Raw genomic sequence first — 23470 nt, forward strand, 5'->3', positions numbered from 1 at the left:
GTTAACAGCCATAGCTCTTAGCCACTGCACCATCAGGACTCCAAAAAAGATGACCAAACCAAAAAACCAAACCTGGTGCCATCAAGTTGATTCCAACTCATAGTGACCCTATAGGACAGAGTAGAATCCCCCCATAGAGTTTCCAAGGATCACCTGGCAGATTTGAACTGCTGACCCTTTGGTTAGCAGTAAACCACTAGGCCACCAGGGTTTCCAAAAAAAAGACCGTAAAAAAAGCAAATGAGTGATAACTGCTAAGAAGAAAAAGAGGGTAAAGGGGAAAAAAAGAGATGGGAGAGGCCAGCATTACCTTAGGTAAAGTTATTAGGGACGATCTCTCTGAAAAGTGATTTGACTTAAGTCTAGGAGAGGCATGTCCCAGGGAGAGGGAACTGCAAGCGCAAAGACCCTGAGGCAGGAACATTCTTGGAGCGATTGAGAGATATTGTGGGTGAAGTGAGTGAGTGAGGGTAAGTGGGAGGTTGTTTGTTTTAAATATGTTTGTTTATATCATGATGGGAATGATACAGTACAAAATTATTGCCATAGAGGGGAAAAATTGAGAGGGAGAAGTCTGTGTGGGTGGGTATAATTGCAGATGCAAAGTCCTTGAGTAGGCAGCCCATAGGCAGGAGGGATGGAATTCAGTGTGTGTGTGAGTGTATGCGCGTGTGAGTGTATGCGCGTGTGAGTGTATGCGCGTGTGAGTGTATGTGTGTGTGGCCTCTGGAGCACAGACGGCTTCTCCACTGCAAGGAGGGAAGCGGGAGCCTATGGGCACAGATGCAGGGAGGTTTTTAGAGTAGGATGATGAGCAGGCTTAGTAAGGTCAGCAGGTGGAGGGAAGTGAGAGTGAAGGAGATTTGAGGAGAGAAAAGAATTAGTGAAGTAACAATTTCAGAGAGAATGAGGGAATATAGTGAAAGATCCTATCTAAGCGGAAAGAACACAGTTCTCAGCTTTTCGTGGATGGAGCCAGCCTAAAAGCATCTTCCTTAACTGGTCATACCTGATTCAAGGGCAGGCAGCACCTAGCAAGAGGACACACATTTATTTGGCCAAGTCCACATCTCTGTGGTGATGGCAGATTCTGATACACACTGTTGCTACTACTAGACTGCTAACCCCCTTCCCTCCTTCCTTCTTCACTCCCATCCCCGTGGGTCATCAACACAGTTTTTGAGTTATATGTTGTAACTCACATGTATGTATGCAGACATTTACTTCTCTGCTTTTTTAAAAATACCCAGAACCAACCATGGGCCCTTGTTTTATGTCTCCTCCACATCTCTTCACCAGAAACCCAGCACACTTGAGAGGCAATGCCCTGCCTCTGGGTGCCACATAGCCTTTTATGTGAATGCCGTAGATCTGGGCTGAGCTCTCTGTGTGCTGTGCAGCCTGCCATTCAACCCGTTGTGTACAAACATGCAGACATATGGAGGAAGTTCACAAAACACTTGTCCTGATCATCAGGAACCATGCCCATGTACTGAAAATTAAGATGACTTGAAGGTAAAAGATCATAGCCTTCAGTGTGGATTATATCTGAATTAAAGAAAATGATAAGGTTTTCACTGGCCAATTTTTTTCAGAAGTAGACTGCCAGGTCTGTCTTCCTAATTTGGAAGCTCCGCTGAAACCTGTCCACCATGGGTGACCCTGCTGGTATTTGAAATACTGGTGGCAAAAGCTTGCAGCATCACGGCAACATGCAAGCCACCACAGTATGACAAAATGATAGACAGGCGGAAGACCTTGCTTGCTGGGGGTGAAGAAGACTTGAAGCACTTACGGATGAAGATCAAAGACTACAGCCTTCAGTATGGATTACATCTCAACATAAAGAAAACAAAATTTCTTACAACTGGACCAATAAGCAACATCATGATAAATATTGAAGTTGTCAAGGATTTCATTTTACTTGGATCCACAGTCAACGCCCATGGAAGCAGCGGCCAAGAAATCAAACAATGTATTGCATTGAGCAAATCTGCTGCAAAAGACTTACTTAAAGTGTTCAAAAGCAAAGATACCATTTTAAGGACTAAGGTGCACCTGACCCTAGCCATGGTATTTTTAATTGCCTCATATGCATGCGAAAGCTGGGTAATGAATAAGGAAGACCAAAGAAGAATCGATGCCTTGAATTATGGTGTTGGTGAAGAATATTGAATATACCGTGAATTGCCAGAAGAATGAACAAATTTATCCTGTAAGAAGTACAGCCAGAATGCTCTTAGAAGCAAGGATGGCGAGACTTCATCTCATGTACTTGTCCCTGTTATCAGCAGGGACAAGTCCCTGGAGAAGGACATCATGCTTGGTAAAGCGGAGGGTCAGCAGAAAAGAGATGGATTGACACTGTGGCTGTAACAATGGGCTTAAGCATAACAAAGATCATGAGGATGGTGCAGGATAGGCAGTGTTTCGTTTTGTTGTACACAGGGTCGCTATGAGTTGGAACTGACTCAATGGCACCTAACAACACCAAAGAAAATGAAAATTCTCACAACTGGACGAATAAACAACATCATGATAAATGGAGAAAAAATTGAAGTTGTCAAGGATTTCATTCTACTTGGATAAACAATCAACACTCATTGAATCAGCATTCAAGAAATCAAACAACGTATTGCATTGGACAAATCTGCTGCAAAAGACCTCTTTAAAGTTTTAAAATGCAAAGACATCACTTTGATGACTAAGGTGTATCTGACCCAAGCCATGGTTTTTTCAATTGCGTGAAAGCAGGATAATGAAAAAAGAAGACAGAAGAAGAATTGATGTATTTGAATTGTGGTGTTAGCAAAGGATATTGAATATACCATGGCCTGCTGGAAGAATGAACAAATCAGTCTTAGAAGAAAAACAACTGGAATGTTCCTCAGATGCGAGGATGGTAAGACTTCATCTTGCTTACTTTGGACACATCATCAAGAAAGACCAATCACTAGAAAAGAGCATCATGTTTGGTAAAGTATGGGTCAGCAAAAATGAGGAAAGCCCTCAATGAGCTGGACTGATACAATAGTTTCAACAGTGGGCTCAAACATCAAAGATCATGGAGATAGCACTTCACCTCTTTGAGACTTCATTTCATGATACGCATAAGATCATCATGAGTTGGAGCCAACTTGACAGTGGCTAACAACAACGTGTGCCTTTTGTGCCTCTCAGAAAGGAGAATGCTCTGAACAAGGTCTTTCCAAAGGAGAAATCCCAGGTTTGGATTGGGTGTGCTCCAGGATGTTCACCACATCAGGGCTCCAGCTGGTTTGGGTTTGTGCATTGAGGCAGTACCTGTAAGGCCTGGTAGAGTCCAGAATCTTAGTGAGTGATGGCTATGAGTAGGGGTTCTTGGCAGCGTAAATATGGCATATGTACCCAGGGCTGTTGATGAATGAGTGTGGTTAAATGCTAGTCTCTCTAGTTTTCTGAGCCTGCCGTAAGGGCGGGCATTTAAACTTTTGCCAGAGGGTTCTTTCCTGAGCTGGGTTTCTTTCCATACATCTGGGAGTGGGCAGGTGTTTGGAAAATCACACAATTGCTACTCCAGTGCTGCTTCACGCTCTGTCCAAATCTACAGCAGGATTTTTTGATGTAGCTCGAGGCCCAGCTATGCCAGGATGGAAAGTGTTTCGTTCATAGGTATTGTCACCAGACCCACATGGGTCCTGGTTCCAGCTTGTCTTAGCTGTGTGGTTTGAGGCAAGGCACTTCACTTCTTTGAGACTTTGTTTCTTCATCTTTAAGTTTTGAATAGTTTGATATGAACTACAGAGTTTTGTGAAGATTAGGAAGAGTGAAGTGGCTTAATGGGCATGGGATTTCCTTTTGGAGTAATACGCATATTTTGGAATTAGGTAGAGGTGGTGGTTGCATGAAATCCCTGGGTGGCACAAACAGTTAAGCCTCGGGCTGCTAACTGAAGGGTAAATCCACACAGTAGTGACGTGGAGGAAAGTCCTAGTGATCTACGTCCGAAAGATCCCAGCCATTGAAAGAGCTATGGAGCGCCGTTCTGCTCCGAAACGCATGGGGTCCTCATGAGTCAGAATCTACTCCGTGGCAACTGACCTTTTTTTTTTGTTTTTCATGGTAGCACAACACTGTGAGGGCACTAAATCTCATGAATTTTTTGTTTTAAAATGGTTAATTTTGTTATGTGAACTTAACCTCGGTAAACAAAAAGCACTGTGTGGTGGTGGATTTTCTTCTCATCTCTCCCTCTGTATTTCTTTGGGGAAGGGCCCAACTCTTAGTATTTTTGTTTGCTTGTTTTTTCCAGCGTCTAGCACAGTGCTTTACACAGAGCAGACAATTCAGAAAAGTTGAATAAATAAATGAATGAGTGTTCAAATAATAAAATGGAACTTAGGGAACGCAGCTATAATCCACATCTGGTTTCTTAAAAAAATAAAAAAAAAATTTTTTTTCTCAAAACAATACAGTATTTATATTGTGAGTTCAGTTGCAGAGTATATATGAGAGGCTTTTTAATTCAGGCAAATAATCAAATATGTTAGGAACTAGGAAAGACAATTTTTTTCCATCTTTCTGAAGAAAGCATAGGCCACTCCACGGGCCTCTGGGAAAACATTGGCTTATCCCTTGGGGACTGTCAGCTTTGGATCTCAACTCTGCTTAGTTGTTTATTTGGATACCCTCATCTGCTTTTTTTCTAGTCCCTTCTATTAGATTTGCTATTTCCCATGTGATTAGGCCAATAATAGCCTAGTAAGTAAGCGCCTTGTCCTGTTTGTCTTTCTTTATCCTTACCTCTCTGTCTGGAATAGTGTCTGGTACAGAGTAGGTGGTCAGTACAGGTTTGTTGCATGGGTGGATGAATAACTGAACACCAGGGCGTGAGAATCCTCTTATTCTCTCTCTCTGCCCACCTCTCTTGACTGCTGTTAGTTTTTGTCCTGCTTTATTTAAGGTTATTTTTAAAACATTGGACCTCAGGTACAGAGTTGGATTAAGGATTAGTCATAACTCTTAGATTTTGACATGCTCTCCTCATTGGTCTGTGCATGGCCTGCTTTAATGTATGTATATATGGGCAGGCACATACAGGGAAGCAGCCATCGTTGAAGACTGTTTGCTACTTGTATATTGTATCTTTCAGTTTTTAACTTTCCATTCACTTCTTTAAGGTATGTTTGGTAAGCCAGGACTCTTAATTCTAATATAGTAAAATTATCCGTCTCTTCTTTTATAGTAAATGTTTTCTGTATTTTGTTTAGAAAACTCTTCCTTGCTCCAAGGTCTGAAAGGTGTTTGCCTTTGTTTTCTACTAAATAGATTTAAAAATTTTATTCTTGACATTTAAGTCTAAAATTCATCTGAAGTTGATTTTTTTTTTTTTTTTAATGTGGTTTGAGTAACCCAACCCTGTTGCCATCAAGTCTTTCTGACTCATAGAAACCCTATAGGACGGAGTAGAACTGCCCCATATAGTTTCCAAGGAGCACCTGGTAGATTCAGACTGCTGACTTTTTGGTTAGCAGCCTTAGCTGGTAACCATTATGCCATCAGGGTTTTCGTGGTTTGGGTAGGGATTGGATTTTATCATTTTCCATATGGCTGTAGAATACCCCTTTTTTCCCACTGCTCTGACATGCCACCGCTGTTAAATACTAAAAAAAAAAAAAAAATACTAGAGTTTCACAAATACAAGGGTCTGTTTTTGGGTTCTCTGTTCTGTTCCATTGGTCTGTTTTGTCTCATCTTGCCCTGTCTTAATTACTAAATCTTCATAATAAGCCCTATATCTTGCAGGGAAAGACATCTGCTTTCCTTCTTTATCAGTATCCTGGCTTTTCTTGGTCCTTTTTTTCTTCAATACAAATTTTAGAATTATCATGTTCCATGAAATTCTCTATTGACTCTATAGATCACTTTGTGGAGAATTGACAAGTTTTTGATATTATTTTCCTATCTAAGAAAATGGTACCTTTTCGTTTATTTAGATTAGAAAAATCTCTTAATAAAATTTTATAATTTTCTAAGCTTTTTAAAGTTTTTATTTATTCAGTTTATTCTGAGATACTTGATATTCTCTGACACTCTTGTAAATGGTATCTTCTCTTCAATTACATTTTCTAGTTGTTTGCTGCCGTTGTACAGAAAAGCAATGACTTGTGTATTTATCTTATATCGAGTCACCTTACTAAACTCTCCTGGCATTGGTAATATATTTTTGTATAGATTGATTTGTGGTTTTAATGTAATTTTATCGTTCACAAATTATAACAGTTTTATTTCCTGTATTCTGAACATTATACTTCCTTTTTGGTCCTGCTTTTAAAACCCCCTCCTTATTCTTGTCTCTTGCCCAATTTACTTTTTATTTTTTTGTTAAAAACAGCAAGTAGAATCAGAGATGGCTGATACTTATAGAGTCATAAGCCCCCCTTTTTTTTGTGTATCCACACAATGCATTAAAGTTAGTGTCAATATCTACTGGAATACGTGGCTACAGAAAAACTAGTTGTGGTCTCTTCCAGTGATAGTCATTGTGGCCTCTTCCAATAGTAACCATAGGAAGGAACAGGCTGCCTGATGATCTTCCTGGCTAGGAAGGCCTTTGGATTCTTTTCAGCTCTGATTTACAAATTCTGTTTTAAAAACTGTTATCAGTTATTGCATTTTTAAAAGGCAGCGTTATGTTATCTTTTCTCTAAACCCTGCTTCTCAGTCCCAAGGCCCTAGTTTTAGAGGTTGGTCATAACTTTGGCCTCTCTAGAAGGTTCTTCAACCTCAAGTCTAATCATCCATGTAACAGTTGCTCATAGGCTTAAATCTCCATGAAAAAAGATTTGGAAGCCTGGATAGAGTTTCTAACATTTTAAAAAGGCATGTTTCTGATTCTTTTCACTTCTATATCCATAGTCTCATTTCCTCCGGGGTACTATTGAATTCTTAACCTAAGCTGATTTGTATTAAATATTACATTCGAGATGTAGGGTAAAAATCACAGAAACTTCAAGAAGATAATAAATGAAAGAAAAGACAAGAATATTTTAATAAAAATATTTGAAGAGAAAATTCTCACACTGACCATTTAAAAGTAATTTTAAGACACCAGACTTTCTAATTATTAATTTTTTAATTAATTTCATTAATTAAGTTTCAGAATGAATTTTTATTTCTTTTTATTTTTCAAAGAAAAAGTATAAAATTTTGCTTATTAATATTTAACTTAAGCTAATGGAATTTTTATTAGAACTTATTTTATCTGGCAAAAGAAACTATCACCTAAACTTTGCTAATACAGTTAATCTAGAAAAACCATCATCCCTATCTTTCCTAGATTGATAAGTTATTTCTATAAACTTTCTGCTGTGAAGGTTTTTTCTGATGACACATGCACAAATAAACAGAAAGTTTGACTCATTTTTATTGCCTGGGCAAAGTTCTCTACCACTAATTCACCTTTAGCTTGTGTACCTATTATAGCAGTTAACCTTCCGAATGTCAATGTTGATACTAACTTGGATTATTGAGATGCTCTTTTTGCCTCTAAATTTATTATTTTTAAAAATATGTGCATTCACCTTATTGATTTTCCACACTCAGACCTCATATTGAAGCAATTAGTCTTTGACTACACAATTAGTAGTTACTAAGTTCCACAGCCTGTGTTCTTACCCAGTATGATAAGTGATATGAGCAGTTTTATTTGGAGTAGCAGAAGGACTAGGCTGTCAGCAGAAATGATGAGATGATTTCAAATGAAAGAGACCGTGGAACCACAGCCCTTAGCCTTGTGAAGGCTACCATTTAGGACTGTTGTTTTTAGTTGCCTTTGAGTCAGTTTTGACTCCTGGTGATCCCACGTGTGCAGAGTAGAACTGCTCCATGGGAGTTTCAAGGCTGTGATATTTTAGAAGATCTCCAGGCCTGCCTTTCAAGGCAACCTTTGGGTGTGTTTAAACTGCCAACCTTTTGTTTTATAGTCAAGTGCTTAACCGTTTGCACCACCCAGGGTCCCCATTTAAAACTAATTATAGGAAACACTATATGTTACTGATCCAAAGAATGGCTCATAAAGCAAAGTTGTAGCCGCTAGGTAGGGGACGACAGTACAGGGTGGCGATTATACATGTCATCTTTAGGGCCCTGGGCTCATGGCCTGGTTTACCATTTACCATCTGTGTGATTCTTGGGAATTACACTTGTTTAAGCTCTCTGTTTCCTCCTGTAAAATAGAGGTGATAATAATAATCTTGGGATGTAAATGTGAAATGCATAATAGGTGCTCTATAAATGCTACGGCTGCTAACAAAAAGGTTGGCAGTTTGAATCCACCAGTTGCTCCTTGGAAACCTTAAAGAGCAGTTCTACTCTGTCCAATGGGATTGCTACAAATTGGAATCTACCTAACGGCAGCGGGTTTGGTTTAGTTTTGGTATAAATGCTCACTTTAATAATTATTATTATTTTGAAATTGAGAATCACCATAACAACACACACACAAAATCTCCATTCCTCATATCTACACTGCAGAGATAGAGAACAAAGTAGGTCATAAGTGTCTTCATTCTTGGAAGAGATTTGCTTCTAACCGGATATAAATCTCTTAAACTTTGAGAAGTTTTAATTCTCTCATCAAATAATTAAACTGGTAAAATGTCCTCTGGGAAAAAAAATATGAAAATTGAAGATCATTAAAGTGAAAAGTACTAATAAATGTTTAGGTATCCTAGCTTAGTAACTAATTATGCCTTTTATGATGATAGGAGCCCTGCTGACACAGTGGTTAAGGCGCTTGACTGCTAACCGGAAGGTTGGCGGTTCATAAACCACCAGTATCTCCGCAGGAGAAGGACAAGGCAGCCTCCTTCCGGAGAGATTTACAGTCTCGGAAACCCTACGGGGTCATTATAAGTTGCAATTGACTCTGGGGCTGTGGGTTTGGTCTTTTTTTTTTTTTTTTTTTAATTACGATAATAGAATTTTATAGAAAGAACCCAAAATTTATTTGAAAACTTGTTGGTTGAATTATTCCTTCAGGAAATATTTATGGAGTTTCTAGACAGTGTGCTGGACTGAAGTCATATAGTGGAAAGTAAGACATATATAGGATCTGACCTCATGAACTTAACACTGATGGGGTTACATACCCCCAGGTGCTACCTCTGAGCTGCATAGATATCTTTGTAGAATGTTGAGATAAAGTTTTCATGAGTTACATCACGATGTATGGAAGAACCAGCAACTAGAAACTAGCTGGAAACATTTAGTCATACATTTGGTCACAGCCAGGATTGAATTTGTCTTTGAACATTTAAGAATTAACTTCTAAGGTGATAGCTGGGGCAGAGCCATCCCTTTGTTACAGCACGTGTCTGGGGAGAATGTGGGTATTAGTTGGCTTCTTTGTCCCTCTCCTATGCAGTGGTTATGCTCTAGGATAGTTTAGTGTAGGAGCAGAGTAGTTCAGTAAAGTCTACCGCTGGGTAAACATGATCTTTTGACCTAATTTAAAATGTATTTAATGTGTAAGAAAAGCCCATGTTCAACTTTTTAGCTTGTAATGGCTGTAGAATTATTCATTGCAAAAAAAGAATAAAAATAACCTGCCTACCAACAACGAGTAATTTAGTAAAACGTTAAAGATTATAATACCAAACAGATGATCACCCTAGTAAAACTGGACTCCCGTTTACATACTGAATTAACTCTCAGCTTCTTGCTCTGATATTCACAGCTCAGCCACATCTCCCCGTTTACAGCCATCACCTGTCTTTTAATGTTTATGCTGTTGTCAAACTGGCCTACATGGCCTCTGTGCCTTGGTCCTCCACCTGAATGCTTTTCCTATTTTCCACTAACTGCTGCATATCAAAGTCCTATCCATCCTTCACAGGCCAGCTTAAATTCCCTGTCTTCCACCCTGCCTTTCCTGAGCTCCAGGGAACATCTACTGTCTTTGAGCCTCAGCACTCTGTACTCTCCTAGGGCACTTCCCTTACCACACTTTCTTTATGGGTATTTGTATACTTAATGCCTCTGCTGAGACGCTGGGCAGGGATCCTCTTTGTTCCCTAATGCCTGACATGAACTTGCCTAGAGCAGGTTTAAAGAGTAAAAAACAATTTGTCAAAGTGAAAACATCTTTGCATCCCAAGTCCAATAGGCTTGTCTTCAAGTGTCACATAGGATAAGAAAAACATAGCTGTAAAGATGGAAGATAAATATAATCTATATCCTAGAAACATGATAAACAGGAGTATAAACAAGTAGTGTGGTTTCAGATTAAATGAAAAAGGGAGAGCCTTACAACCGTCTTCAGAATACATTGTGATGAATTTCAATAGCTGGCATCTCTAAGCTGTATAAAAGTCTTTGTTTTGGTTACCTCTTTTACTAAATTGATAAGAAAAAAATTACTTGAAAATGAAGAGAAAAACTTGTTTCCTCCCAGGGCCAGTTCTGTGACTACTGCAATTCTGAAGACCCCAGGAAAGCACACCCAGTCACCAATGCCATTGATGGAACCGAACGTTGGTGGCAAAGTCCTCCTCTTTCCTCAGGCACACAGTACAACAAAGTCAATGTCACCTTGGATCTAGGGCAGGTGAGTTATGCTTTCAATTGAATTGGAAAAAAATTAGTTTGAATTGTTGGTTTTGTGATGATTTCTGATATAACTGTCATTATTTTAAAAAATTAGTTTGAATTCACTAATCCTTGTTAAACTTGCACCATTAATGTTTGCTTCCTTGAACACCCACCATAGTGCCTGTCACAATGTAGCTACCTAGACCTGTCTGTGAAATGAGCTAAAAGATAGTTGTAAATAGTTTAATTGGCAAAGATATTTTTTAGAGCATTCTATTTCCTAGAAATCCTGATTCCGTGAACACTGACTGCCATAGCTTTTGGCCTGTTTGCCCAGACTTTTCCTCCTGTGGTCAGCAAAGATGGCCTCCCAAGGGGCCTGCCCTGTGGTGTATAAAAAAAAAAAAACACCCTATATAATCCCCTCCCCCTGGAGTATCACCAGTACCGTGAATATGATGGATTTTACTACCAGGCATAGGTGGCATGACATGACAAAGAGATTTTCAGATGTATTTAGGGTCGCTATGAGTCGGAATCGACTCGATGGCACTGGTTTTTTTTGGTTTATTTAAGGTCCCAAGTCAGTTGATCAAAAAGAAGATTGTCCTGGGTGAACCTGACCTAGTTAGGGGAGCTCTTGACCCTTCCTGAAGGAAGAGATTTGAAGCATGAGAAATTATTCTGCTGGCCTTGAAGGGGAAAACCTGACATGTTGTGAACTGCATCAGAGGATGGCCACATGACATAGGACCCCAGAGCAGGTTCTAGGAGCTGAGAGTGGGCCCAGCCAACAGCCAGCAAGAGAGCAGGGACCTCAGTCCTACGACCACAAGGAACTGAATTCTGCAAACAACACGTGGGAGGTTGGAAGTGGGTCTTTCCACACATCCAGCCGACACCATGATCTCAGCCTTATAAGACCCTGATCAGAGAACCCAGTCACACTGTGCCCAGACTGCTGACCTCAGAACTATGAGATAATAGATGGGTGTTTTTTTAGGCTGCTATGGTTATGATAATTTGTTATACAGCAATAGAAACTAGTATACCTTTTTATTTCCTCTTTGAGACCTGGTAGTGCCTCCCATCTATTTCATTCTACTCATTTAACAAACATTTATTGAGTTCCTTCTATGTGCCAGGCACTGTTCTAGGCATCTGGGATAAATCAGGGAACCAAATAGATGATAATGCTTTTCCTCATGGCACTTTCATTCCAGTAGGGAAGCTAGACAGTAAAAATAACTGTATATCGTATGTTAGAAGCTGATACGGGCTATGGAAAAAAGAAAAAGTAGAGCAGGGTAAAGGGGTTCATGAGTGCCAGGGACAAGGGTAGTCAGGAGAGAGCTCATTGAAAAGGTGAGATTTAAGCAGAGACTTGAAGCAGGTGAAAAGGGTTAGCCATGCAGATACCTATCCCCCAGACAGAAGGAACAGCAAAGCCCTAAAGTGGAACTTGTCTGGAAAGTACAAGGAGCAGCATAGAGGCCAGTGTCACTGGAGCAGAGTGAGGGAGCAGGAGAGCAGTGGGAGAGCAAGTCAGAGCAAGAACGGATGGGGCCTGATCTGGTAGGGCCTCATAGGCCATGGTGTTTAAGTGAAGTGGAAGCTATTACAAGGTTTCAAGCAGAGGAATGACATGATCCAACGTACCTTTTAAAAGAATCTCCCTGGCTGTTTTGCTGAGGATTGTAGAAGGGTAAATGTAGAAGCAGTGGTGGCAGGGAAGTGAGACAAATGATTCGATTCCAGATAGATTTTGAAGATAGAGCTGCCAGGATTTCTTAATGCAATGAATGTGGAGTGTGAGAAAAGAAAGGATTCAGGGCTGACTCCCAAGACTTTTGGCTGAGCAACTAGAACTGCTATTTACAGAGATGGGGCTAGTGTGGGAGGAGCAGGCTTGGAGGACACAATGAGAGGAGTTAGTTTGGACGTGCTAAGTTTGAAATACTGTTTGGACACCCAAGTCGAGATGATGATTAGGCACTTGGACATATGAGTCTGGAATGCTTTGTGAGCTGGAGATAGATGTTTGATGTGGATTTTGTTAGGTTTATCCTATTTGGAAGGAGCCCTGGTTGCACAGTTGTTAAGTGCTCGGCTGCAAACCAGAAGGTCAGTGGTTTGAACCCACCAGTGGCTTCACGGAAGAAAGACATGATAGTCTGCTTCCATAAAGATTACAATCTTGGAAACTTTATGGGGTAGTTATGAGTTTGAATCATGTTGATGGCAATGGATTTTTTTTTTTTTTTTTTTGGTATCCTATTTGAGGTTCCCTCAGCTTCTTGAATCTGTAGCTTTATGTATTTTGGCAACTTTGGGAAGTTTTCAGCTACTATTTCTTCAAATACATTTTTAAGCCCACTCTCTTCTCTCGGATTCTGATATATAAATGTTAGACCTTTGTCCCAAAGGCCTGGAAGAATCTGTTCCTTTTTTTTTTCCCCTTCAGTTGATTTTCTGTTTTTTAGATTGGGTAATTTGTAATGTTGTATCTTCAAGTTTACTGATTCTTTCCTCTGGCATATTTATTCTGCTGTTAAGCCTATCTAGTGAGTTTTTTTATTTTGGTTATTATGTTTCTCAGTTCTGTAACTTCCACTTGGTTATTTTTTTAATGCTTTCATTTTTGGTGAGATTTTATATATTTTCATTTGTTTCAAGAGGGTATGTAATTACACATTTTTGTGACTGCTGTTTTAAAGACTGTCAGATAATTCTATCATCATCTTGTTTTGTTGTCTGTTGATTGCTTTTTCTCATTCAAGTTTAGATTTTCCTGGTTGTTGAAGAGTCAGGTCAAGAGAAACACTGATTAATTAATGAACTACTTACTAACTTAATTAAAGATGGGAGAGATAGTAGCATGCTTTTGTACAGGTGGTAATACAAACAGGATGGAGAGGACTGCTGCTGTTACTACATGAGTTTGCTAGGTACTCACAATACTAATGCTAATACTAGTATTCTAATCTTTTTGCTGGCTAGGGTTGCATACAGACTATAGTTCATATAATGCTTCTTGAAAGAAATAAACAAGGGAAATGCACCTCACAACCTGGAAATAGAATATTACTGAGATGTCTTCGAATGAATGTGTTATCTCATCTTTGGTTGGGAATAGTTTTGTGATAGAAGGTTTCCTGTCTCTTAATATCTTTAACCCATATTTTATGCTCCATTAGGGCTCTCCTGAGAATATTTTCACCATCAATTTGCATCTGAAATAATTCAGGGAGATTTGTCATGAATCGAAAGACTCCATAACCCCTCTTTCTACTACAAATTAGTCTTATCTATTAGCTAACCTCCAGCATTAATGCTGTAGATTTTGCCTGAAATGACCAGGATTTGCTTATTATGTTACTTATTTTAATGAGGATTTCTGTAGTTAATAGGGAATTTTAACCCACCAAAATGATCTGGATTGAACATACCATTGCCTGCTGGACTTACTCTTTTTCTTTTAAAGCTCTTTTTTCTTTTGTCGTTGTTGAGAATATGCGCAGCAATATATACACAGTTTCTACATGTACAATTCAGTGACATTGATTACATTCCTTGAGTTGTGCAACCATTCTCACTCACCTTTTCTAAGTTGTTCCTCCCCCATTAACATAAACTCACTGATAAAGTTATTTTTTTAAACTTAGCTTTTAAAAGCACCCTTTTGATATACTGAAAAACCCCTAGAATTAAATTAAGAAATTAAGAAAATAACATGAGAACAATGTAGTAATTTGCTGGTTGCTGGCAGACAGTTACCGTGACACACATATTCACAAAGGTGATGTGTACTCCCATCTCCTTACTGATACAGGAAGCTGCTCTGTGAGGTAGTTGAGTGTAGATTCTAGAGTCATCCTGCCTCTGTGCCTGGTTTCACTGCTTACTCAGTCCATGACCATGGCCAGCGTACTCAATGGCTGTCTGCCTCAGCCCCTTCATTTATAAAGTGAGATAATAGTGCTTATCTCATGGATTGTTGTGAGGTTTTAATGAGCTTAGCTGCTTAGGTTTTAAAACCCTCTCGGGCAGTGGTAATAATTTTCGTATAATAAAATAAAGTGAACCTTCAATAAACACTTATTATTAAGGACAGACTCATAACTTGTATGCCTCTAGAGGTTGCCGTAGATGATACTGTAGAAAAGGCTCTAGAAAAGTCTAGTAACAGGAAAATCAACATAAATTGTGTGAAACTGAAGATGTTTCTTTCTTCTTTTATGTTGGCACAAAATATGGTTTAACAAGCGTGTTTTTGTCTTGTAAGATTCATATTTTATGCCCCATTGGTCCAATCTGTGTTTTCTTCCTTATGGTGGAGTTAACCAGTGAAAGTGTCACTTAGCACTTAAATTTCTTAATTTAATAGTAACATGAACTTAGATTTATGGAAATGTGGATTTTGATGCATGGCTGGGAAATAAAATACAGATCTAGATTATAAACTTGTTATTACCAAATCATATTTTTTCTATCTACTGAGGAACGAAGTTTGGTTTTGATGTGCTATAGTCAGTTTGACAGTTTACATTGTGATGAGATGGTCGATTTTCTTTGTCTCCTTTCAGACTAGGCATTGGTTATTTTTCTTGGCTAACACATTTTAACTGATAAAAAGATTTCCTTTAGGTCTCCATCCTTCAGTTTTCCATTTATAAGGTGCCAAATGTAGGAAGGTTTTGTGATTCACTAGAGGCAATGTTATTTTCTGGGTTAATTTGATTATATATTATTCATCAGTTTCAGACTATGGAAGTAGAACATGATGTCTTACAGGAAACTTTAATATCATCTGGCTAAGTATAATGAGTTCATTTTTACATCGCAAGCAAAATGTGGACGTCAAATTTTAAAAGGAGAGTCGTGGACTATGGAGCCATTTATTTCTTTCTGGATTCTTGATGGGGCAGGGCCTCTGGAGATCTCCCACTGTGAGATAGAAAGGTATAGCAATGGAATCTAGGTGCACATCCTGGACTTTCCCGCAGAATGCAAAGAAATCTTACTCTATGGACTCAGCCCCCCCCACCCAGCCCCATCCTTATGTTTACCTTCATCCTTCCTCCTTGTATTAGTTTTCTAGGATTGCCATAACAAAAGTACCACAAATTGGGTGGTTTTAAACAAAAATTTATTCTCTCACAGTTTCTGGAGACTAGAAGCCTGAAATCCCTTCTGAGGGCTCTGTGGGAGGATCTGTTTCATGTCTCTTTTCTAACTTCTGGTGATGGCCGATGGTCCTTGGCTTGTAGATGCATCATTCCAATTTCTGCCTTCGTCTTCACGTGGAAATCTCCCTGTGTGTCTGTCTGTTCATGTCTCTTCTCTTTTTGTAAGGATACCGCTCATATTGGAGTAGCATCCACCCTACTCCAGTGTGTCCTGATGTTAACTAATTATATGTAGAAAGACCTATTTCCAAATAAGGTGGCATTCACAGGTACTTGAACATATAATTTTTTGGGACAAAATTCAACCTATAACACTCCACCAGGGTGAGCTATAAGGGGAAAGGTTGTGATAGAGTATTGTCGTGGTCACTTGAAGTCAAGGAAGGCTGGAGGGTGGAGGGGCTGGTTCTCAGGTGGGAACAAACTAGTGTGAGGCTAAGACAATGCAAACCTCATTCATTGTGCTCCAGGGGACAACAGGAATATCATTTCGATAAGAATTGTAAAACTTCTTTGCAAGTTGTAATGTCCCCAAGATTATTATTGTTACCCTGTCAGTAGTAAACAAGCAAGCAAGCAAGCAAGCAAATAAAAGCAAGACGAACAACCCCAATAAAGCCTCAAAAGGATTGAGTGTTTGCCTCAGAGGTCGGAGGTGTGAAGAGAAAAGGTGGAATTGTGCTGTGCTCTGTAGGGTTGCCAGGGGAAAGAGTCCCGGATAAAATAGACGGTGGTAGCCTTTGTTAGAAGAGACTGTCCTTTGAGCCCTGTAGAGGTGAAGGCTTTGATGCTGAGGCTCATTATCTCCCTGGTCCCACTCTCAGTGGGCAGACATGGTAGATGGTTAATGGATGGTTCCTGTGCCTTTCCCAGCATCCCATCTTGAGGGCCTCCACCTGACTCTGCTTTCTGCCTGAGGGTTCTTTCCAGGGGCCTGGGAGCTTTCTTAGCCTGTGGGTAGAGCAGCCTGAAAGTCCAGGATTTAATGCCCCCAAGGGCAACTCTCTAACCCAGGAGGGACGGAAGCTGGCAGAAAAATGCCCCATTTCCCTGTCTCTCGGCGGGACAGTTCTGAGGTACATGCTACTTAATTCTTCAGTGTCCCCAGTGGATTGGACCTCACTTGCTCCTGGTAGTGGACTGCTCATTAAGACACCAAAAACCCTTTCCTGTGTAGTCGATTCTGACTTGTAGGGACCCTATAGGACAGAGTGGAACTGCCCCAGAGGGTTTCCAAGGAGCAGCTGGTGAATTTGAACTGCCGACCTTTTGGTTAGCAGCTGTAGCTCTTAACCACTGCACCAGCAGGGCTCCAGTCATGGTTTTTCTCCTTTCCTTGTCCCCACACCCCCTCCCTGCAATTTGGGCTTCTTGAGATCAACTCCGAAATAAACAATCTCTCTTACCCAAGTCATTTTTTGTTGTTTACCCAAGTCCTTGTCTCACGGTTGGCTTTAGAGAGGACCCAAACCAAGATAGGGAAGAAAGGGGTGGAGATTGAAACCCTGAAACCTCCCTCGGTGTTCACATAGAGAAACACTATGAAAAAGTTATATAAATTGCAATACATAGAAAATCCAGAAAATATTTCTAAGACTTTGAGATTAAGGGCAATAGAGGAAATAGTATTATAACTTTTAAAGAAAAACTTCTCATTACTTTACCTCTCTATTTTTTCATGAACTTGCCATAGATAGTGAACCTGCTAGAGGTCAGATGCAAATATCGAATCCAGCTATCTGAGATTGAGTTTAGCATTTAGACTCTTTCTAGAATCTTCTTTTCTGATCCTCTATAACTTTTATGAGACTTTAGTGCACGAATCCAAGACATTCTTTGTAGTCCTTGTCTGTTCTGACTCAGGCAGGGTGGGAGGCCTGGGCCAGTTTCTGATTCTTCCTGGGCATGAGTGCCTTGGAGATGAAAACTGTTCTGGGGATTCTTGGCAGATGAGGTTGCCAAGGAGTCTGACTCAGCTGGGTCCCTGGGTCAGTTTAATCCAATCCAGAATGTAGAATGGCTCTTGGTTTTGACCCAATCTTTCTGTTCCTCAGGAATTCTCTAGATTACATGCTTCAAGAGGCCAGGGACTGTATCTTCATTTGTTTACTACATGATGTTTGTTTTTTCCAGCATGTTATACAGTCAGTGTTTAGCACATAGTAGATTCTCCGTAAACGTTTACTGAGTTAATGTCGAATGAACCAAGGCTGACTCAGGGTCAGTCTGGGTTTTCCTAGGGGAAGTACTAGTGGAAGCACGTTGCTGTGAGATTAAACCTCTGGGTGAAAGTGGACCAGCCTTAGCTCTGTGATTAGTTAGATGGCTGTTTCCACTTGTACACCTGGTTCTCTTTGAAACATCATTTAAGTATTTTGTAGCCATAACAAAATAAGAAGATACAGAATATCTTATTCAGAGAATATATATTATTAATAAATCAGGTATTAATAAATATGCTATCATCCAACATGGAGACCTGATGGTGCAGTTGTTAAGAGCTCAGCCGCTAACCAAAAGGTTGGCAGTTTGAATCTACCAGTCGCTCCTTGGAAACCCTATGGGGCAGTTCCGCTCTGTCCTATAGGGTCGCTACGACTTGGAATCGACTCGACAGCAGTGGGTATCATTGCACATACAGTCATGAAACTCAATCCTTGAGAGTAAATAATAAATTAGTGGGTAGAAAAATAGGTACCAGTAAGATTTCCTGGGCTACTAGGGATGCAATGTTATCCTGTAGTAACCAAAGAGTATTAATTTGCCTTTGCAGTTCCTTTTAAGTGATTTATGCATTAGGAAGAATCTGGCAATCAGACATTTTCTATTTACACATGAAAACCTCAGGGAAGCCGAGTGGACCCAAAGCAGTAGACTGGAACCCCTGAAATGTCAAATTTGTTTAGTTCTCTGAACAGCTACCCAAAACATCATTGATGACATAGGCTAGTAAATAGATTTTGAGATCTTTAAACATTGTTACAGAAGGTGTGTCTGGAAAGTAGTGTTTGACCTAAAAACTCAACTCTACATTTATGGGCAAACTGGTTCTTTTCCAGCATTCTCTTTCTCTGTTGATGTATTTTCCATCATCTGTTCATTTCCCCATGCCATAAAATTGAGTCACCGTTTACTTCATTTATTGCCTCTGATTACGCTGGCTACTGAAACAGATAAATCCTGAACTCTCAGTGGCTGAACACAATGCAAGTTTATTTCTCGTTCCTATAACAGCCCCAGCACAGCTGATCCAGGTAGCTCTTCTCCAAACAGTGTGGTTCAAAGATTTAGACTCTTTCCATATTATGGCTCCAACATCTTCAACACGTTGTTCCCAAGGTTACCCTGAGGGCCGTCTCCACTCCACCCAACAGAAATGAGAAAAGAACAGGGAGGATTATAGGTGGGAGGCTTTTATGGGCAAGGCTGGAAGTGGTATAGTCTTATTCTGGAAGTTCTTATTCTTTTGACTGTGATTGCATCGCATGATACCACCTAACTACAGGGAAGGCTGGGAAATGTAGTCTAGCTGTGGGCCCAGGAAGGGAAGCATGCTTTCTAATCAGCTGAGCACTCCACTTCTGTCACCCCCTTCACTATTTAATTTGTCATTACATCTCGCACCTTAATATCTTCAGAGCCCACCTTCTCTTCTCCGTGGACACCATGCTTACCTAATTTGGGTAGCCCTTGACATGGAAATAAAGTATTCCTGTGGTTAGTCCACTCATGTCCTGACTGATTTCGAGCCTCTACTCTCAGCTTACTTTGGTTTGCAGTGAGCCTGAGAAGGACAGAATCACCAATGATGAGATGAGAAGGATAGAAACAATTGTGGTTGGCAGCCTTCCAAGGGTCCACTCATCAATCTTTCTCATTGGTTTCAGGGTGGTTACAGTGAAACAAAAATTTGAACATATCATTCTCCTTGATTAGCATCCTTTATTGGTTCTCTATTACTTTCAGAATAAAGTCCAAGTTTCTTAGTAACCCCTTTACAATCTAGCCTCTCCCTTTTTTCCAGCCTATCTCTAGATGCGACTTTCTCCTGAAACTCCATGGTCTATCACCAGGGACCTAACTGTAATTCCCTAAATACACCATGACGTGTCCTGCCTCCATGCCTTGTTTTGGTGCCGTTCACGGCTCCTAGGTTACCTTCTTGCTCTGCCAGGTCTGGCTGCCTCCTTCCCAAAACAACTCAGGTATCATCTTCTGGAATCCCTTCCCAGCTACCCACTTAACTTCTGGGTTGTGTTGAGAAGCCCTCCTGTTTACTCCAAGGCACTTGCTATGCTGGGTTGTTGAGGCGCAGTAAGGTCAGAGGCTGTGCATACAGTATTCTTCTTTGTATCCACAGGGCTTAAAAGTACAGGAATGTACTATGTCCTACATAGATGTTAAGTTAAATGGAAGTAATATGTTCTTTATATATTATTCCACTTTTCTTGTTACAACCATCCACAGCTCTACTTTATTATTTTTTTTTAAGATCCCTAACATTTTAATTTCAGTTTTCTTGTAACCAGCACCACAAATATACCAGACATAACAGAAAGTGAGTTCAATTAAATATGTTTCCTTCCAAGAACACCCAGCAGTCTGTAGGCAGACAACATAAATCCAAGAAACAGAAGCAGGAATAGAAACTATACTAAGAAGCAGCAACACCAGGAAACAAAAAGCATTTCTTCTGATATTTTCTTCCAGACTCTGTACAGATAGAAGTTAATATTATAAAGTCATAAAGTGAGGTCACCATGACCTCTTTGGTGGCTCTTACAAGGTAACCCTGGGTTACATACTATTATTCCTTGGGCATTTGACTACACCCTAGAACTAAGGCCATTGTAAAGTTGTCAGAGGGATCTTTGTCATCATGAAGGTGGTAACCAGGGTTTGGCATTACATGGGGAGGCGATGCCTGCAGTCCAGGGAGAGTCCCAGAGGGGTGGACTGCCCGCTGCTGAAGCAGTCTGCGCCCTATGCACCCCTCAGATAGGTAGAAGCCAACTTTATTTAAACCAATTTCATTTCTTGAGAACTTCTAAGATTGTGGCCCATGCTGATGAGCAAAAACGAACAGAAACAAAGCCCTTGGTGTGTGTTAGAAAAGGTCAATCCTGTTTCTCTGGGGGTTGTCCGCACAGTTAAGAAAACAGAAGTCACATGGCTTACAGGCATTCCCTGGGTTGCAAACAAGACCCATTCCTAAGTCTGTCTTTGAGTTGAATTTGTAGGTAAGTCGAAACAGGTACATACAGTTCTCATATAGCGTCAGTTAGTCAAATGTTTGTCTTAGTATATAGTATGTATCTTGCCTTTCTATGCATATAAAGGAGCCCTGGTGGTGCAGTGGTTAAGAGCCCAACTGCTAACCAAAAGGCTGGCATCCACCAGCTGCTGCTTGGAACCCCTAGGGGGCAGTTCTGCTCTGTTGTACGGGGTCACTACGAGTTGGAATCAACTCGATGGCAGTGGGTTTTTGGATGCATATAAAACACTAAAGAAACACTTCCAAACCATGCAATATTTTCCACGAGTGCCGCGAAGTAGTGCATGTGTTCATTATTATGAGCCATTGTATGTATTTAACTCAAATTTTTAATATAATAGTCTTCATGGAAGTCCATTCTTAAGTGCGAGTTATTCGTAAGTCAGACTTTCATAACCCCGGGACTGTCTGTACCGGACATACTGTCAGTGAGCTATGTCATGGTCGGGAGTTGACAAGGAAGGAAAGTCACTGTGTCTCCTTGGCCTGCTGGGCCAAGCTTTGATTATATGTGGGTGTCGGGGGGAGGGAAAGAGATTGAGGCCTAGGAACTGGGGCAGGCTGGGTCAGGATATTGACAGGCTGGTGGCGGGCTTATGGGGACAGTGGTGTTTCAGTGGTAGAATTCTCGCCTTCCACGCAGGAGGCCTGGGTTCGATTCCCAGCCAGTGCACCTCATATGCAGCCACCACCCCTCTGTCAGTGGAGGCTTGTGTGTTGCTATGATGCTGAACAGGCTTCAGCGGAGCTTCCATACCAAGGCAGACTAGGAAGAAAGGCCTGGTAATCAACTTCCAAAAAATCAGCCAATGAAAACCCTATGGATCACAGTGGTACGGTCCCATTGTGCAGGGGGTCACCATGAGCGGGGGCTGACTCGTGTGAACAGTGTGTATAAATGTGCTTTGACCATTGTAAGGCACTAGACAAACAGCAAATATTATTATTACTTGGAGAAAATGGTCATTGCTGCCCTCCTCCACTCTCTTTGCCTTCTTTCTAGGCGTCCAGTGAACTTAAGCTGCCTTATCTCTTCTAAGTGAGTGAAGTACCTATAGACGTACTCACACTAATGTTCTGTTACGTCTTCCCAGAATATTTGCATTTTAAAAGATTACTATACATCTTTGATGTGGACTAGTACTTTTAGGAATTTGTCCTTTTTTTTTTTTTAATAGACCAGAAAGAAAGGCCTGGTGATCTACTTCTGAAAATCAGCCAGTAAAAACCATATGGATCACAGTGGTCTGGTCAACATGGGGACGGCGCAGGACCGGGCAGTGTTTGTTCCCTTGTGCATGTGGTCGCCATGAGTCGGGGCAGACTTGATGGCAGCTAGCAACAACAACAAGAATAATTAGATACATGCTGAAAATGTTTGCTCAGAGATATTCATTACAGCATTTTTCAAAATAGTGTAAAGTGGGGAGCAATTTCATGTCCAAGGAGATTAATTCATTCAGCGGATTAATAGCTGATGCCATGGAGTGTCTTTATTGACATGACATATGTCTGTGCTATATTGTGGAGAAAAAAGTGAAAACTGTATGTAAACGATACATACAGTTTGGTTTCACCATGTTTTGTAGTAAAACATGTGCATATATGCAAAGAAAAATATCAGCAAAGATAGACACTAAAGTGCTGAGAGTAGTTCTGTCTGGATGGTGAGATTGTCAGCAATTTTTATTTTCTTCTTTGTATCTTGTTTACAGTGTAATTAAGACCCCTGGCTCTGGATGAATACTTAGGTACAAATTTATGGCCCAAAACTACCTAACCATGTGACATTGGACCCTCTAATTAATGTCTAGGGGTCAGTTTCTTCATCTGAAATATGGGAATGAATCTAGTACTAACCTCATAGAGCTAATACATAAGATAATACAGAAAATGAGTAATTTCTATGTAAGAGTAATACAGTTAAATAAGATAATACAGAAAAAGCTGTTAGAAACGTGTCTCGCACCCTGTAAGTACTCAGTACACATTAGCTATCATGTCTGTATGTTTTATAAGAACATGTGTTGTTTTTTGGAAACCCCGGTGGCGTAGTGGTTAAGTGCTGTGGCTGCTAACCAAGAGGTCAGCAGTTCGAATCCTCCAGGCGCTCCTTGGAAACTCTATTGGGGGCAGTTCTACTCTGTCCTATTGGGTCGCTATGAGTCTCGAGGACAGTGTGTTGTGTGTATGTGTGTGTGTTGTTTTTAGATTCAGGAAAGCTACTTTCCTTTTGGGAAAAAAGAAGAGTTCAGTAGAGAGGGCAGAAGGAGCAGTCACTCATGATGGGATTGGAGGTCTTGATGAGGGAGCTTCCTTGGGGCTTTCCTGGTAACCCCCTGCCCCCAGTACAAGCTTCTGACTGTTTCATCTCGGGATGAGGTTGGCCTGCAACAGAATCTAAAAGATGCCCAGTAAATGGAAATTGAATTTT

The 23470-nt window shown here is 40.4% G+C and overlaps 1 protein-coding gene across 1 annotated transcript in view; it reads left to right on the forward strand.

Moving 5' to 3' along the window:
- The window catches only part of LAMA3 (laminin subunit alpha 3), a 323465-nt gene that overhangs the window by 13887 nt on the left and 286108 nt on the right, over window positions 1-23470 (forward strand). Inside the window, exon 2 of the mRNA XM_049902138.1 lies at window positions 10436-10588. Within this exon, the coding sequence (XP_049758095.1) occupies window positions 10436-10588 (153 nt within the window). The remainder of the gene's footprint in view (window positions 1-10435; window positions 10589-23470) is intronic.

This window comes from Elephas maximus, chromosome 11 (assembly GCF_024166365.1).
Source record: "Elephas maximus indicus isolate mEleMax1 chromosome 11, mEleMax1 primary haplotype, whole genome shotgun sequence".
Taxonomy (NCBI): domain Eukaryota; kingdom Metazoa; phylum Chordata; class Mammalia; order Proboscidea; family Elephantidae; genus Elephas; species Elephas maximus.